The 18237-nt window shown below is 38.2% G+C and overlaps 1 protein-coding gene across 2 annotated transcripts in view; it reads left to right on the forward strand.

Moving 5' to 3' along the window:
• Positions 1–3306: 3306 nt before the first annotated feature.
• The window catches only part of LOC126962028 (cytochrome P450 2C9-like), a 50983-nt gene continuing 36052 nt past the window's right edge, over positions 3307–18237 (forward strand). For both annotated transcript variants that reach the window (XM_050802794.1, XM_050802795.1), the window contains exons 1-5: positions 3307–3564; positions 5690–5852; positions 6040–6189; positions 10599–10759; positions 11922–12098. In XM_050802794.1, the coding sequence (XP_050658751.1) occupies positions 3397–3564; positions 5690–5852; positions 6040–6189; positions 10599–10759; positions 11922–12098 (819 nt within the window). In that variant the 5' untranslated portion in view covers positions 3307–3396. The remainder of the gene's footprint in view (positions 3565–5689; positions 5853–6039; positions 6190–10598; positions 10760–11921; positions 12099–18237) is intronic.

The following is an 18237-nucleotide window of genomic DNA, read 5'->3' on the forward strand; positions in this document are numbered from 1 at the left end:
ACCATCAGAGTGAACAGGGAACCTACAGAATGGGAGAAAATTTTTGCAATCTACTCATCTGACAAAGGGCTAATATCCAGAACCTACAAAGAACTCAAACAAATTTACAAGAAAAAAACAAACAACCCCATCAAAAAGTAGGCAAAGGATATGAACAGACATTTCTCAAAAGAAGACATTTATGTAGCCAACAGACACACGAAAAAATGCTCATCATCACTAGCCATCATAGAAATGCAAATCAAATCCACAATGAGATACCATCTCACACCAGTTAGAATGGTGATCATTAAAAAGTCAGGAAACAACATGTGCTGGAGAGGATCTGGAGAAATAGGAACACTTTTACACTGTTGGTGGGACTGTAAACTAGTTCAAACATTGTGGAAGACAGTGTGGCGATTCCTCAAGGACCTAGAACTAGAAATACCATTTGACCCAGTCATCCCATTGCTGGGTATATACCCAAAGGACTATAAATCATGCTGCTATAAAGACACATGCACATGTATGTTTATTGCGGCACTATTCACAATAGCAAAGACTTGGAACCAACCCAAACGTCCATCAGTGACAGACTGGATTAAGAAAATGTGGCACCTATACACCATGTAATACTATGCAGCCATAAAAAAGGATGAGTTCATGTCCTTTGTAGGGACATGGATTCAGCTGGAAACCATCATTCATAGGAAACTATGGCAAGAACAGAAAATCAAACACCGCATGTTCTCACTCAAAGGTGGGAATTGAACAATGAGAACACTTCAACACAGAAAGTGGAACATCACACACTGGGGCCTGTTGTGGGGTCGGGGGAGGGATGAGGGATAGCATTAGGAGATATATCTAATGTAATTGATGAGTTAATGGGTGCAGCACACCAACATGACACATGTATATATATGTAACCAACCTGCACGTTGTGCACACGTACTCTAGAATATGAAGTATAATAATAATAAAATAAAATTAGACCAGCGTCGTGGTGGGTGCCTGTAGTCCCTGCTACTCGGGAGGCTGAGGCAGGAGAATGATTGGAACCCGGGAGGTGGAGCTTGCAGTAAGCAGAGATCGTGCCACTGCACTCCAGCCTGGGCAACAGAGCGAGACTCCGTCTCAATAAATAAATAAATAAATAAATAAATAAATAGTCTTATACTGACGCATTGTGATACTTTGTCTCACTGAGTCAACAATTGCTCATTTCTAAAAAAAAACAAAGCAAAGTTTAGTTGATTTCAGAGATCCCTTCTGTCTACAAATTATCTGTAATTCTTTCTTTCTATAAACTGAAAGATCTAGGCAGGAGCCTCAACTCAGTAGGAGAGAGAAGGAGCCGAGCTGGGACACCTAGCTCTGAAGGAATGAAATGATTATACTAAAGAGAGTAACTGAGCTTATTTTACCCAAAATAAGGTAGTATATTTCTGTTAGAGTTTAGGGTTACATGAGTCAGGGACAAAGTTATTGCTTTTCTTTGTCCTGTGTAAAGGGATCTCCAAGGCCTTTGACTTACCCAAGAACTAAAGGTTATAAAACCAAACTCTTCTGACCTCTCAATCTAGTCAACTGGGGCTGCAATTATTGATGAAATTAATGTTTATTTTGAAAATCATTTACTAGACTGAATCACAAAATACTGAATCATTGTACACAATCAGTAAATATTGGTAGACTCAATTGAACTCAATGTTTTGCTTGAAATGAAACCTTCAAGATGCAGGGCTTATGGGTTCTAGTCCCATAAGACATGGAACATGGTGCTGGCTAAGGTAGACACCATGTTCCTGGTTAAGGTACTGAATCTTCAAGGCTCAGCTTCCTCATTCCTGAAATGGGTCAATTTTATTGTAAGCAAAGGTAATTGAGAGATTCCAAAGGGACATGAGGCATAACAATTCTCTGTAAATTGTTAGAATCCATGTTAAAAATGACCAGTAAAGCATGGTGCAGCTGTGTCTTAACATAACTTTATTTTTCTCAATAAAAGAAATGGAAATAAACCCACTAGGGAATTTAGCACAAATATGATGATATAGTTAAAGAAAATGGCTTTGCACAAGTATTGTCATTAGTGATCTAGTAAAGTGTATCTTTCTAGTTGTATTTAGACCCTCAACTCAATATGTCAGCTCCTGTTAAGGTCTATACATTGTGGTGGTTCTGTATTGTGGATCCATTCAGTGATTTTCCTACCTCTCATCCTCTGTTGCATCCACAGCTGTGGTTCTGTCCATAATTTCCTTTGCTTGCTGTGCATTATTACATTATTTCTGAAAGTGAGAGACCAAAAACAATAGAAAGCAGCCAGGTCTGGAGGTGACTGGGGGATAGAAAAGCCCAAGTTTCTCAAACCCTTAGCACCAAATTCTTTCCTCAGTTACACTGAGCTTTTTACCTCTGCAGTGATGGAGAAGGGAGAACTCTTATTTCTTTTCATGAGCATCTCTGGTGCTGTTTTCGTTAGAGACAAATAAGGAGTTCTATTTAATGTGAAGCCTGTTTTATGAGCAGAATCAATGTGGTGCATATTCAGAATAACTAATGTTTAGAAGTTTGTTTTGTTTTGCTATAATTGTTCTCAAGGCAGCTCTGGTGTAAGAGACAATACACTATGATGGGCATCAGAAGACCTCAGCTCAGATCCCAGTTCTGCCAGCTATGATCTGTGTGGCACCGACAGATGTCCTGGTCTCCCAGGGTCTCCCTTTTCCCATTTGAAAAATAAAAAGTAACAATTCCTGCCTTCACATATTTTTTTTAGCAGGTTTAATTGTAAAGGTGTTTATATCTGCTAAACTAATTTATTTGATATATGTTTGGTTATTTAAGATATACAAGTTATGCTAGCTATTTCATGTTTAAGCTGCTGCATTTTTAGTAGGCTATATTAAATATTTGAAAGGATTTCATTATAAAGAACAAAGTCTCCTAATCTTTGTATAGCATTGACATACTTTTTAAATACACAAGGCATGGAATACATTATTTTCCCTCAAAATCATAAGTTCCCAACTGGTTATTAATCTAGAATTCAGAATTTTGAGTAATTGTTTTTGCATCAGATTATTTACTTCAGTGCTTTCAATCGTGATGGTGCATTGGAACCATCTGAGTTAACATTTGTTTTTTATTACCAATACCTAGGCTCCAACCTAGTACAATGAAACAGGAATGTACAGAGTGAGCACTGAAATGAAGGAGAACAAGATCAAAGGACATTTTATTTTTATCTCTATCAGTGGGTCAAAGTCCTTTCAGAAGGAGCCTGTAGTGGACCTAGGTGATTGGTCACTTTATTCGTCAAAGAGGCACACACTGAATTAGCATGGAGTGTTATAAAAGGCTTGGAGCGCAAGCTCATGTTGGTCTTAACAAGAAGAGAAGGCTTCAATGGATTCTCTTGTGGTCCTTGTGCTCTGTCTCTCCTGTTTGCTTCTCCTTTCACTCTGGAGACAGAGATCTGGGAGAGGAAAACTCCCTCCTGGCCCCACTCCTCTCCCAGTCATTGGAAATATCCTAAAGATAGGTATTAAGGATGTCAGCAAATCCTTAACCAATGTAAGTATGCTCCTTCAGTGGTTTGCAAAAGGTAAGTAAATTCACCTGTATTTTTTGAATAAAGTATATCCCTTGAGGTACATTGTTACAAGAGATCATTGTAAAGTAAAATACTTTGAAAGGCTTTTGTCGCCTTTTCCAGTCTGTCAGTGTCAGAAACAGTGGAATGAAATCATGTATTTTGTGAGTAGAGAAAGATTTGGGTCTTTGCATGTTAGATTCAAAATAACAAGTCAATAGTTTGAAATGCTGTGTTTCTTCTTCATTTCGTAGCCATTTGCTATAAATTTTGCTGAAGGTAAATGGTAAGGGACGTGTTTGTTGTTAGAGATTTTATTAAGTCCTCTACTATACTAGCCATGTGTTTTATTCAGAATAGCCATGAAAACTGAACTTCTCTGAAGAATTAATTTATGCCTGTTGTAAAGGAAATAGCTGTGGATTCAGGACCAGCAAAAGCAGATAAATGGTAGATAATTAGTTACAGGCTTCCATTATTAGATCCACAAACTAATGTTTTAATTAAACTGTAGCTACAATGTATAAACCCCAAAATGACCTTAGGGTTTAGTAATGGTAGGAAGAGAGTCAGAAGATGTATAAGTATTAGGGTTTTTTCTCGAGTGAAAGATGGTTTAACAGTGTTAATATGATATGTGAATACCCTTGTTGTGTAATAATTAGCATATACAGGTAGTAAAGGACTGTGATTAGTGTATTAAACCTTATGAGCATGATGGTATGATTAGACCAAGAGAGTGAGGCTATAGTTATGAAGACTACTCCTACTAGATTGATGGTAGGGGGCAGGGCATGGTTGGCAAGACTAGTTAGGAGTCATCACATGGCTATCAGGGAGAGAAGTGTTTGAAGGTCCCGTGTTAGTAGTATGGTTTGGCTGTGAACTCATTTGTAGTTTGAGTTTGAAAGACAGAATAATAGGGATGAGGTTAGTCTGTGGACAATTATTAGGACAGTTGCACTGCTGAAACTTCAGGAGATTTGAATGAGAAAAGCTATGATAACAAGTGCCATGTGGCTTATGGAAGAGTAAGTAATGAGTGATTTTAGATCAGTTTGGCACAGACAAATGGAGCTTGTTATGATTATAACTCATAAGGATAGTATGAGGGAGGAATAAGCTATAAGCTCTGTTGGGGGTGAGGGATTAAAATGATTCGTATAATCCTATAGCCACCTAATTTTAGGAGTACTGCTGTGAGGACTATTGACCTGGCAATGGGTGCCTCTATGTGGGCTTTTGGGAGTCCTAAGTGGAGTCCATAGAGAGATATTTTTAGTATAAATGCTATGATGCACGCTATTCATAAAAGGCTATTAAACCAGGAAATTGCTAGTTCTTGAAGCTGGGTATTGGTCTTAAGGTGGTCTCAAGAGTGCTGATAAATATATCAAGCATTAGCATTTGAATAAATGGAGTTTCAAATTTGGGTCTTCTGTATATTAGCTGTAGGACACTGAAAATGAACTTGTCATTCTCTGAGCTCAGTTTTTATTTATTTATTTATTTATTTATTTATTTATTTATTTATTTATTTTTGAGACAGAGTCTTGCTCTGTAGCTCTGGCGGGAGTGCAGTGGTGTGATCTCAGCTCGCTGCAACCTCCATCTCCCGGGTTCCCGTTCAAGCAATTCTCCTGCCTCAGGCCCCCAAGTAGCTGGTATTACAGGCATGTGCCACCATACCCAGCTAATTTTTGTATTTTCAGTAGAGAAGAGGTTTCACCACATTGGCCAGGCTGGTCTTGAACTCCTGACCTTGTGATCCACCTGCCTCAGCCTCCAAAAGTGTTGAAATTACAGGTGTGAGCCACCACACATCGCTGTTTGTTTAAAATAGAGTAAATAGACCTGCTGAATATGTTGATGTGAGGATTAATTGTAATCTGTGCAGCAATTGTCTGACTATTGCCTTGAACATCACAGATCATCTGAGTGGCGAATATAATCATCATCATGTTTATATGTAAAATTCAGAAATATCTGAAGCCTGTGTGGCTGAATAAAAGCATACAAATACAATGAAAATATCATTCTAAGTGAGGCTTAGTAAATGGACGAAATAGTTGCTGCATTTGCTATTATCTATATCTACTTTCCTAGCTCTCAAAAGTCTATGGCCCTGTGTTCACTCTGTATTTTGGCCTGGAACGCATGGTGGTGCTGCATGGATATGAAGCGGTGAAGGAAGCCCTGATTGATCTTGGAGAGGAGTTTTCTGGAAGAGGCCATTTCCCACTGTTTGAAAGAGCTAACAGAAGATTTGGTAGGTGTGCATGTGTCTGTTTCAGTGTCCATCTTGGAGATGGGGAGGATAAGAAAACAGAGACTTGCAGAGCTTCTCAGGCAGAGCTTCTCAGGCAGAGCTTGGCCCATCCACGTGGCTGCCCAGTGTTAGCTTCCTCTTTCTTGCCTGGGATCTCCCTCCTAGTTTCTGTTTCTCTTCTTGTTAGGACTTGTTTTCAGCAATGGAAAGAGATGGAAGGAGATCCGGCGTTTCTCCCTCATGACGCTGCGGAATTTTGGCATGGGGAAGAGGAGCATTGAGGACCGTGTTCAAGAGGAAGCTCGCTGCCTTGTGGAGGAGTTGAGAAAAACCAAGGGTGGGTGAACCTACTCTGTATCACTGACCTTACTGGACTACTATTTTCTCTACTGACATTCTTGGAAACATTTCAGGGGTGGCCATATCTTTCATTATGAGTCCTACTTGTTAGCTCATGTGAAGTGGGAGTTTGAGGCTGAGAGCCAAGGGAATTTGCACATATTTGTGCTGTGTGTGTACAGACATGATTGTGCATACACTGCGGGTATAAAAGGCTCATTTAATCCTGTGTTCTCCTGAATTTTGCTTCTTTGCTTTCAAATAAGAAATCATGAATATAGATTTTGAGTTCATTTTTTGAAAGAGTTAAAGAGCAGTTTTTCCCATTACCTATTCCAGAACAAGTCACCAGAGAATAGACATGGTGGGAATGGCCCTATCACACCCCTAGGGAGCATGAACCAAATGGCATGTGCTTTTATTTAATTGGACTGTATTTGTATGGTCAGCCTCACTGACTTGTCTGGGGTTTCTTTTAGGCCCATGCTTGCTTAGGCATATCTTACAGCAGTTCTCATCAATTATTATTTCTCTGTAAACATGGTATTATTTAAAAAATAGTATTAATTATTTCTTGTTACTCTTGATTTATATATTTTCAGTAAATATGTGCTGTAGCATAATTCTGTGAAATACACAAATGTCAATTTACAAAATGATTTATTTAACTAGATTTTAATTATTAGTAGTAACTCTGTAATCTATTTTCCCTAAGTATAATTTGCTCTGTTTCAGTTATGCTTATCTTTTTCCCACCATATTTATGAAATTTTGGCTTAGAAATTTATGGTAATTATTTTTTCCACTGCCATCTCTACTCATCTATGAAGTTTTACAATGTATCTGTTTGTCAGCCTCGATACCAAATTACTTTGTTTTTAAATTCTGTTTTCCAAATGAAGTGAAAGACTGAAAATCAGATTTATCTGTGAATGACACAACAAACTAACAGATTTCCAGCTGTTCGATGCCCAGCCATTCAGAGTACTATTGAATAAAGTCACTATTTAGGACCCATAGATGTGAATTTGGGAGCTCTTTAAATATAAAGTTTAATATCTCAAAATAAGAGCTATTTATGACAAACCCACAGCCAATATCATTTTGAATGGGCAAAAGCTGGAAGCATTCACTTTGAAAACCAGCACAAGACAAGGTTGCCCTCTCTTACCACGCCTATTCAACATAGTATTGGAAGTTCTGAACAGAGCAATCAGGCAAGAGGGTATTCAAATGGGAAGAGAAGTCAAATTGTCTCTGTTTGCAGGTGACATGATTGTATATTTAGAAACCCCATCATATCAGCCCCAAAACTCTTTAAGCTGATAAGCAACTTCAGCAAAGTCTCAGGATACAAAATCAATGTGCAAAAATCACAAGCATTTCTACACACCAATAATAGACAAGCAGAGAGCCAAATCATAAGTGAACTCCCATTCACAATTGCTACAAAGAGAATGAAATGCCTAGGAATACAATTTACAAGGGATGTGAAGGACCTCTTCAAGGAGAACTATAAACCACGGCTCAAGGAAATAAAGAGATGATGCAAATGGAAAAAAATTCTATGCTCACGAATAGGAAGAATTAATATTGTGAAAATGGCCATACTGCCCAAAGTAATTCATAGATTCAATGATATATCTATCAAGTTATCATTGACTTTCTTCACAGAACTAGAAAAGACTACCTTTAATTTCATATGAAGCCAAAAAAGAGCCTGTATAGCTAAGACAATTGTAAGCAAAAAGAACAAAGCTGGAGGCATCATTCTACCTGACTTCAAACAATACTACAAGGCTACAGGAACCAAAACAGCATAGTACTGATACCAAAACAGATATGTAGTCCAATGGAACAGAACAGAGGCCTCAGAAATACTACCACACATCCACAATCATCTGATCTTTGACAAACCTGACAAAAACAAGCAATGGGGAAAAGATTCCCTATTTAATAAATGGTGTTGGGAAAACTGGCTAGCCATATGCAGAAAACAGAAGCTGGACCCCTTCCTTACACCTTATACAAAAATTAACTCAAGATGGATTAAAAACTTAAGCATAAAACCTAAAACCATAAAAACCCCAGAAGAAAACCTAGGCAATACCTTTCAGGACATAGGCAGGGGCAAAGAGTTTGTGACTAAAACACCAAAAGCAATGGCAGCAAAAGCCAAAATTGACAAATGGCATCTCATTAAACTAAAGAGCTTCTGCACAGCAAAAGAAACTATCATCAGAGTGAACAGGTAACCTACAGAATGGGAGAAATTATTTGCAATCTATCCATCTGACAAAGGGCTAATATCCAGCATCCACAAGGAACTTAAACAAACTTACAAGAAAAAAAGAAATACCCCCATCAAAAAGTGGACAATGTTTATGAACAGATATTTATCAAAAGAAGACATTCATGGAGCCAAGAAATGTACAAAAAAAAGCTTATCATCACTGGTCGTTACAGAATGCAAATCAAAACTACAATGAGATACCATCTTATGCAGGTTAGAATGGTGATCCTTAGTAAGTCAGGAAACAACAGATGTTGGTGATAATGTTGAGAAACAAACACTTTTACACTGTTGGTAGGAATGTAAATTAGTTCAATCATTGTGGAAGACAGTGTGGTGATTCCTCAAGGATCTAGAACTAGAAATTCAATTTGACTCAGAATTCCCATTACTGGGTATATGCCCAAGGGATTATAAACCTTTCTACTCTAATGACACATGCACATGTATGTTTATTGTGGCACCGTTCACAATGGTAAAGACTTGGAACTAATCCAAATGCCCATCAATGATGGACTGGATAAAGAAAACGTGGCACATATACACCATGGAATACTATGTGGCCATAAAAAAGGATGAGTTCATGTCTTTTGCAGGGACATGGGTGAAGCTGCAATCATCATCCTCAGCAAACTAACACAGGAACAGAAAACCAAACACCACAAGTTCACACTCATAAATGGGAGCTGAACAATGAGAACACATGGACACAGGGAGGGGTACATCACACACTGGGGCCTGTCAGGGGATGGGAGGCCAGAAAGGGAGAGCATTAGGACAAATACCTAATGCATGAGATGCTTAAAACCTCGATGACAGGTTCATAGGTGCAGCAAACCACCATGGCACATGTATACCTATGTAACAAACCTGCACGTTCTGCACATGTATCCTAGAACTTAAAGCAAAACAAAAGAAAATTTAAAAAATATAAACTTTATCAATCACTTGATTATAACAACTTTATTTCAGAGATCCTCCACCAAACAAGAAAACCTTACCTATAATTTAATTTATTTAGATATTAAATGATGGGCTGGGCCTAATCAATATCAAATTAAATAAGTTAAATTTGCAGATGACTACAGATGGTGGGCATTTAGTTCCTACATAAGGAAATTCATTTTTAAAAAGCTACAGAAGAAAAAACTCCATTTATCAATTTACACTTTCTTATTTGCCTTACCTGGGATTTATATTTAAAATAAAAACTTTTTGGCCAGGCGCTGTGGCTCATGGCTGTAATCCCAACACTTTGGGAGACCAAAGTGGGCAGATCACCTGAGGTTGGCATTTCGAGAACAGCCTGACCAACATGGAGGAACCCGTCTCTACTAAAATACAAAATTAGCCGGACATGGTGGCACATGCCTGTAATCCCAGCTACCTCTGAAGCTGAGGTGGAGAATTGCTTGAACCCAGGAGTCAGAGGTTGTGGTGAGCTGAGATCATGCCATTCCACTGCAGCGTGGGCAACAAGAATGAAACTCCATCTCAAAACAAACAAATAATAAATAAAAACAAACAACAAAGTTTTCATTTAAATTTTTACAAACTGATCTATGTTAGGCATATTATTCATTTACATTTGTTTTCCTTCTTATAAAACACATTCTGCTTCTTACATTTATTTCCTTAAATACATGAATTCACCCACAGTCTCTGTAGTTCCTCTCTACTGGTTCAACACATGACTCTTTCAGCTATTCATTATATATAAAAAGTTTTAAAATCCTCAACTATTCTTGCCCTTTCTATCTCAGTGCCTTGTTGTCTACAGACTTTGCAGACTGATGTGATTCCCTCTGAAATGTGAATTATTAGGTTTTTAGAAAATGTCTTTTTTTTCCCCCAAAGTAAAAGACAAATAGGCTGGCAATGTAAATTTATCATTTGAACAACCGTTATTTAACCAGCTAGGTTGTAATGGTCAACTCGGGATTAATGTAAAAGTGCTATGTTGATTTTATGCATGCCGAACTCTTTTTTGCTGTTAAGGGAATTCATAGGTAAGATATTGCTTAAAATTTCTAAAGTACTATTATCTGTTAACAAATACAAAGCATTTTATATCTGAAGTTTAATAGTGTTTTAAATTGTTTCTAATTCTTTAGCCTCACCCTGTGATCCCACTTTCATCCTGGGCTGTGCTCCTTGCAATGTGATCTGCTCCATTATTTTCCATAAACGTTTTGATTATAAAGATCAGCAATTTCTTAACTTGATGGAAAAGTTTAACGAAAACGCCAAGATTTTGAGCAGCCCCTGGATCCAGGTAAGGCCAAGATTTTTACTTCCTGATAAACTACTTATGCTCTTTTTTTCTGACAAATCCAAAATTCTATATGGATCAAGCTCTGAAGTGCATTTTTGAATACTACAGTGTTGCCCAGACAACGATGGGGTGAATATCTGGGAAAGATGGCCAAGTCCTTTATTTTATGCATGGAAAATAAATGTCCCAATATAGGCCTGACTTCTAAGCCCATTAGCTCCCTTATCAATGTTTCTTCCACTAAACTCCAAAGCCCTGTTTCTATAAAGCACTTTGGTGACAGCCCCAAAGCGTGCTCATATCACTCCATGGACATCCAGGCACTTTGGAGGCTTCCATTACTCACAAGACTTGTTCTTCAATTCACACTTTGTCATATTGTGTGGCAGAAATATCCTAATTTGAAAGACATCTCCTTCAAGAAGGGAGAATATTTGGGACCATAGAAGCTGCCGAGAAACATGAATAGGGCAGGGATGTTTGATATCTCAGTTTGGGATTCTAGCTGATGAGATAGCTGGGTTAGGAATGATGAAATTACTGGTTTTATGGTCTATGAACCATAAACAGACATCATACTTATACTCTGTGCTGAATTGGCATGTTTTATACTCTGCCTAAATAATAATTGTGTGATTTTACAGAAGTCATTTAACTGCTGTGGTACACAGTTGGAATTTGAAGTATATTTGAGCCCCTCCTACTTCTAAAATACTAATTCCATTTCAGAGGCTGCTTGATAGAAATCAATATAGTAGGGACTACCTTTGTACTATCAATCAGGTTGTCCAAACTCTCTTAACCTATGCTGTCATCTACAAAACGTGAATGTGGTAATTCATGCCATCTTATATTTCAAGATTGTAGAGAAGAATTGTAAAAGGTAACAATTAATATGAAGATGCTTTTATACAATAAAAAGGAGGTATGAGTCTAGAAAATGTTTATCATTGGGTTAGAATTGATTCTCTGGTCAGAATTTTCTTCCTCAAATCTTTTATAATCAGATAATTACTACATATGTACAATAAAAATTTTCCCATCAAGATATATGATATATTTTATTTATATTTATAACTGTAATTTACAACCAGAGCTTGGTATGTGGTATATATGCCTTTATTAAAATCTTTTAATTTAATAAATTATTGTTTTCTCTTAGATCTACAACAATTTTTCTCCTATCATTGATTATTTCCCGGGAACTCATAACAAATTACTTAAAAACATTGCTTTTGTGAAAAGTTATATTTTGGAGAAAGTAAAAGAACACCAAGAATCGATGGACATGAACAACCCTCGGGACTTTATTGATTGCTTCCTGATCAAAATGGAGAAGGTAAAATGTTAACAAAAGCTTAGTTATGTGACTGCTTGTGAATCTGTGATTCATTGACTTGCTCTGTGTTTACTCAGGATGTTTAACTGGTCAAACAGTAATGCTTGAGAAGCACTTTAAGTTGTTATTGTATGAATGAATATCCAGGAAGCATAATGGAAAATATAAAATTAGATTGTTAAATAATTAGAATATGTAGACTAAATTGTTTAAATAAAAATAATCTGCCCAAACAATAAAGATGGCCGAATAGGAACAGCTCTGGTCTGCAGCACCGAGCGAGATCAATGCAGAAGGTGGGTGATTTCTGCATTTCCAACTGATGTACGTGGCTGATCTCATTGGGACTGGTTAGACAGTTAGTGCAGCCCATGGAGGGTGAGACAAAGCAGCGTGGGGCCTCGCCTCACCCAGGAAGGGCAAAGGGTCAAGGAACTCCCTCCCCTAGCCAAGGGAAGCTGTGAGGGACCCTGCCATGAGGAATGGTGCATTCTAGCCCAGATACTACGCTCTTCCCACGGTCTTCACAGCCTGCAGACCAGGAGAGTCCATCAGGTGCCTACACCACAAGGGCCCAGCACAAAACTGGGGGGCTGTTTGGGCAGACAGAGCTAGCTGCAGAAATTTTTTTTTTTTCATACCTCAGGGGCACCAGGAACACCAGCGTGACAAAACTGTTCACTGCCTTGGGAAGAGGGCTGAAGCTAGGGAGCCAAGTGGTCTGGCTCAGTGGATTTCACCCCCACAGAGCCCAGCAAGCTCCACTGGCTTGATTCTTACTGCCAACACGGTAGTCTGAAATTGACCTGGGACATTTGGGCTTAGTGGGGAGAGGGGCGTGCGACATTACTGAGGCTCGAGTAGGCAGTTTTCCCCTCACAATGTAAACAAAGCCACTAGGAAGTCTGAACTGGGTGGAGCCTACTGCAGCTCCAAAAAGCTGCTGTAACCAGACTGTCTGTCCAGATTCTTCCTCTCTGGGTGGGCATCTCTAAAAGAAAGGCAGCAGCCCGTCAGGGGCTTATAGATAAAACTCCCATCTCCCTGGGAAAAAAGCACCTGGGGGAAGGGGCGGCTGTGCATGCAGCTTCAGCAGGCTTCAATGTTCCTGCCTGCTGGCACTGAAGAGAGTAGATCTCCCTTCAAAGCACTCGAGCACTACTAAAGGACAGACTGCCTCCTCAAGTGGGCCCCTCACCCCCATGCCTCATGACTGGCAGACAACTCCCAGCAGAAGTTGACAGACCTCATATAGGAGAGCTCCATCTGGCTGGCATCTGGCAGGTGCCCATCTGGGATAAGGCTTCCAGAAGAAGAAACAGGAAACAATCTTTGCAGGGCTGCAGCCGCTTCTGGGAATACCCAGACAAATAGGGTCTGGAGGAGACCTCCAGCAAACTCCAGCAGACCTGCAGCAGAGGGGCCTGACTGTTAGAAGGAAAGCTAACAAACAGAAAGGAATAGCATTAATATCAACCAAAGGGACATCCACACGAAAACCCCATCCAAAGGTCACCAGCATCAAAGACTAAAGGTAGATAAATCCATGAAGATGAGGAAAAAAAAAAAAAAAGTGCAAAAAGGCTGAAAATTACAAAAACCAGAATGCTGCTTCTCCTCTAAAGGATCACAACTCCTCTCCAGCAAGGGAACAAATTGGATGGAGAATGAGTTTAATGAATTGACAGAAATAGCCTTCAGAAGGTGGGTAATAACAACCTCACTGAGCTAAAGGACCATGTTCTAACCTAATGCAAGGGAGCTAAGAACCTTAAAAAAGGTTACACAAGTTGCTAATTAGAATAACTAGTTTAGAGAAGAGCATAAATGACTTGAAGGAACCAAAAAAAAACAGCACAAGAACTTTGTAAAGCATACACAAGTATCAATAGCCAAATTGATCAAGCAGAAGAAAGGATATCAGAGATTGAAGATCAACCTAATGAAATAAAATGCAAGGACAAGATTAGAGAAAAAAGAATGAAAAGGAACAAACAAAGCCTCCAAGAAATATGGGATTATGTAAAAAGACCAAACCTACGTTTGATTGGTGTACCTAAATGTGATGGGGAGAATGGAACCAAGTTAGAAAACACTCTTCAGGATACTATCCAGAATAACTTCTTTAACCTAGCAAGACAGGCCAACATTCAAATTTAGGAAATAAAGAGAAGACCACAAAGATACTCCTTGAGAAGAGCAACCCTAAGACAAAGGAAGTCCATAAAACTAACAGCAGATCTTTTTGCAGAAACAGTATAAGCCAGAAGAGAGTGGGAGCCAATATTCAACATTCTTAAAGAATTTTCAATCCGGAATTTCATATTCAGCTATACTATAGCAAAGGACTATAAATCATCCTACTATAAAGACACAGGTGCACATATGTTTATTGCAGCACTATTCACAATAGCAAAGACTTGGGACCAACCCAAATGCTGATGAATGACAGACTGGATAAAGAAAATGTGGCACATATACACTGTGGAATACTGTGCTGCCATAAAAAAGGATGAGTTCATGTCCTCTGCAGGGATATGGATGAAGCTGGAAACCATCATCCTCAGCAAACTAACACAGGAACAGAAAACCAAACATTGTATGCTCCCACTCATAAGTGGGAGTTGAACAATGAGAACACATGGACACATGGAGGGGAGCATCAACGCTGGGGCCAAGATGGGTGCAGCAAACCACCATGGCACATGTATACCTATGTAACAAATTTGCACCTTCTGCACATGTATCCCAGAACTTAAAAAATATATATGTATAAATCTACCCAAGAAGAAACAGAATGCATATTTCAGGTGAAATGGAATCAATTACCGACAAATATGAAAATATAAAATATGCCATATGATGAAGATGAGCATCATTATTGCACACAGTTTATTTGAGAATGGGAAAGAATGGCTTAACCTAGGTGGGTTTCCTGGATTCCTGCAAATTGAAATAGGCCATAAAATATTTGCAGTGAGAGTCAGAGGAGGGTTTCAGATGGATCAGAATGCTCTACATGGAGGTGCAGAGGTGGGTGATGGAAAAGAGTAGGTGGATGGAAGAGGGAAGGGAAGCCTTCATTGAGTGTAAACTAAAATGATTTGTACAGATAACAGTTGGAATTTGGTGTCTATCAGATGATGTGTAAACATCAATCCTGTTGTTATTGCACCATTGTTGAAAAGGCTATTTTTTCCCCTATTGAATTGTCTTGGCAACCCTGTCAAAATCCAATTGACTATAAATGTGTGAAGGTTTTTTTTGTGTGTGTGCGCTCTCAATTGTACTCCATTGATCTATACGTCTCTCCTAATCCCTATAGTACACCATCTTAATTACTGTAGTATTGCATTAATACCAAGTTATTAAATCAAATCAAGGCGTGTGAGTCTTTTGTTATTCTTTTTCAGTACCATTTTCACTATTCTGGGTCCCTTGAATCTTCATATGAAATTTAGAATAAAGTTGTCAATTTTCTCAAAGGAGCCAATGGGGATTTTGACAGGATTGCATTAAGTCTGTAGATCAGGGAATTATGTCATTTCTTAAATTGAAGTGAAATTCACACAATATATAATTAACCATTTTAAAGTGTACACTTGAGTGGTATTTAATGTATTCACAAAGTTGTGCAACCACCAGCTTTCTCTGGTTTCAAAATGTTTTTATCACTCTACAAAAACATATCATATTCATTAAATTATCACTCCATTCCTCCACCCCATGATGTAATGACCTCTAATCTTCTTTCTGTTTCCATGGATTTGCCTGCTATGGATATATAAAGGACTCATAGCATATGTAGCCTGTTATTTCTGGGTCCTTTCACATATAAAGTTTTGGAGGCTCATCTAAGTTGCAACGTGTATTAGTACTTCATTCTTTTTGTCGCTGAAATATATTTTATTTTCCACGCACATATCTCACAATTTGTTATTCATCTGTTTATGGACATTTGCATTGTTTCCAACTTTTGGCTCTTATAGATAATCTTGTTTTGACCATTTGTGTGTCTTTATGAGCATGTTTTCATCATTCATGGATATATTCTCAGGAGTTGAATTGCTGGGTCAAATGGTAATTTTATGTTTATTTTCTTGTATAGGAGCCAAACTTTTCTACAGTGAATGTGGCATTTTATATTCCTTCCAGCAATGTAGAGGGATTTCTATTTTTCCACATAGTTGCTAATACTTGTAATTTTCTGTATTTATTGAAGCCATCCTAGTGAATGTAAAGTGGTAGCTCATTGTGGTTTTATTTATTTATTTATTTAGAGACAGAGTCTTACTCTGTCACCCAGGCTGGATTGCAGTGGCACGATCTCAGCTCCCTGCAACTTCTGCCTCCTGGGTTTACACAATCCTTTTGACTCAGTCCCCAGAGTAGCTGGAATTACAGGGATGTGCCACCACACCTGGTTAATTTTTATGTTTTTGGTAGAGATGGGTTTTCACCAATTTGGCCAGGCTGGTCTCGAACTCTTGACCTCAGGTGATCTGCCCATCTTGGCCTCCCTAAGTGCTGGAATTATAGGTGTGAGCCATTGCGCCCAGCTCTCATTGTGGTTTTAACTTGTATTTAATGGCCAATGATTTTGAACTTGAATAATAATATGTTATTATTATTCAATATATATATAATATTATATATAGTATAATAATATAATATATTATTACTCATTTGTATATCTTCTTTGGATACATGCCATTCAAGTACCTTTTCTATTTAAATTAAGTTGCTTTTATTTTTCTTTTTAAGCTGTTAGAATGGTTTGTGTATTCAAAACATTAAACTCTTACGTATACATAATATGAAAATATTTCCTCCCATTCTGTTGGTTGTCATTTCACATTCTTAATTATATTCTTGCTGCACCAAGTTTAATTTTGATGAAATTTCGTTTATCTATTTTTCCTTTTGCTGCCCTGGTATCAAATTTATAAATCTATTGCCAAATATGAAATCATGAAGATTTACCCGTACGTTTTATTCTAAGAGTTTTATAGTTTTAGCTCTTATATTTAAGTTTATCCATCCATTTTCAGTTATATTTTTCATTTGGAGTGAAGTAGGGAAGGTCTCAGCTTCATTCTTCTGCATTTCACTGTCCTCTTGTCTCATCACCATTTGTTGAAGAGATTCTTTCCTCAGATTGAATGGTCTAGGCACCCTTGATGAAAGTAAGTTTGCCATAGATCTTTAGGTTTATTTCGTGATTTCAGTTTTATTCCATTTGTCTTGATGATATCTTTATGCTAGTACCACATTGTTCTGATTATTATACTTTGTAGTAAGTTTTGAAGTTGGAAACTGAGTACTCACAGATACAGAAATTAAGTAGAAATTACTTAGGCAGATAGTATGCCTTTGGGAGTCCTCAGTAAGGTTTTTCTTTTCAATGGAAAGCAGCCCCAAATCATTTTCTAACAAAAAGCAGCTTGTAAAATTGAGCTGCAGACACAGATGAGGAAGCTGGAAGCTTCTTGGGTGAATGCTGGTAGTACAGAACTACCTGTGACTAGGCATGTTCAAAATGGCGGCTTCATCTTCCCTCCCCTTTGCCAGCAACGTGTATAGTAAAGAGCAGATAAGATGGCACCGGTCAAGTGGAAAGTCCATATGCATAATAAGATTACAGTGGGGAGGCCAGCCTTGCCCACTCGCTATGTAAATGTCACACCTGATTAAACCAATCTCTATGGGCCCTATGTAAATCAGACACTGCTTCCTCCAGCCTGCCTATACGATTTGCTGTTATCCACCTCCTTCCCCCTTTTCCAATGTCCCTCTCTCGCACAAGAAACTGCTCTTTTCTCTCCTTTCTTCTATTAAATTTTCTGCTACTTAACCCACTCAGATGTGTCCCTGTCCTAAATTGTCCTGGGGCGTGATGACAAACCCGAGGGTGTACATCCCAGACAACGTAGCTGCTTCATCACCATGTGGTTGCATATTAATTGAACAATCAACTTTCCCATTTCTGGAAAAAAGACCGTTGGTATTTTGGAAGGGATTGCATGAATTTTTAGATCACTTTGAGGAGTATTGCCATCTTAACAATATTAAGTCTTCCAATCGTTGAACATGGGATAGTTTTCAATTTATTTAGGTATTAGATATTCTTTTCTCCTCT

This window comes from Macaca thibetana, chromosome 9 (assembly GCF_024542745.1).
Source record: "Macaca thibetana thibetana isolate TM-01 chromosome 9, ASM2454274v1, whole genome shotgun sequence".
In the NCBI taxonomy this organism is placed as follows: domain Eukaryota; kingdom Metazoa; phylum Chordata; class Mammalia; order Primates; family Cercopithecidae; genus Macaca; species Macaca thibetana.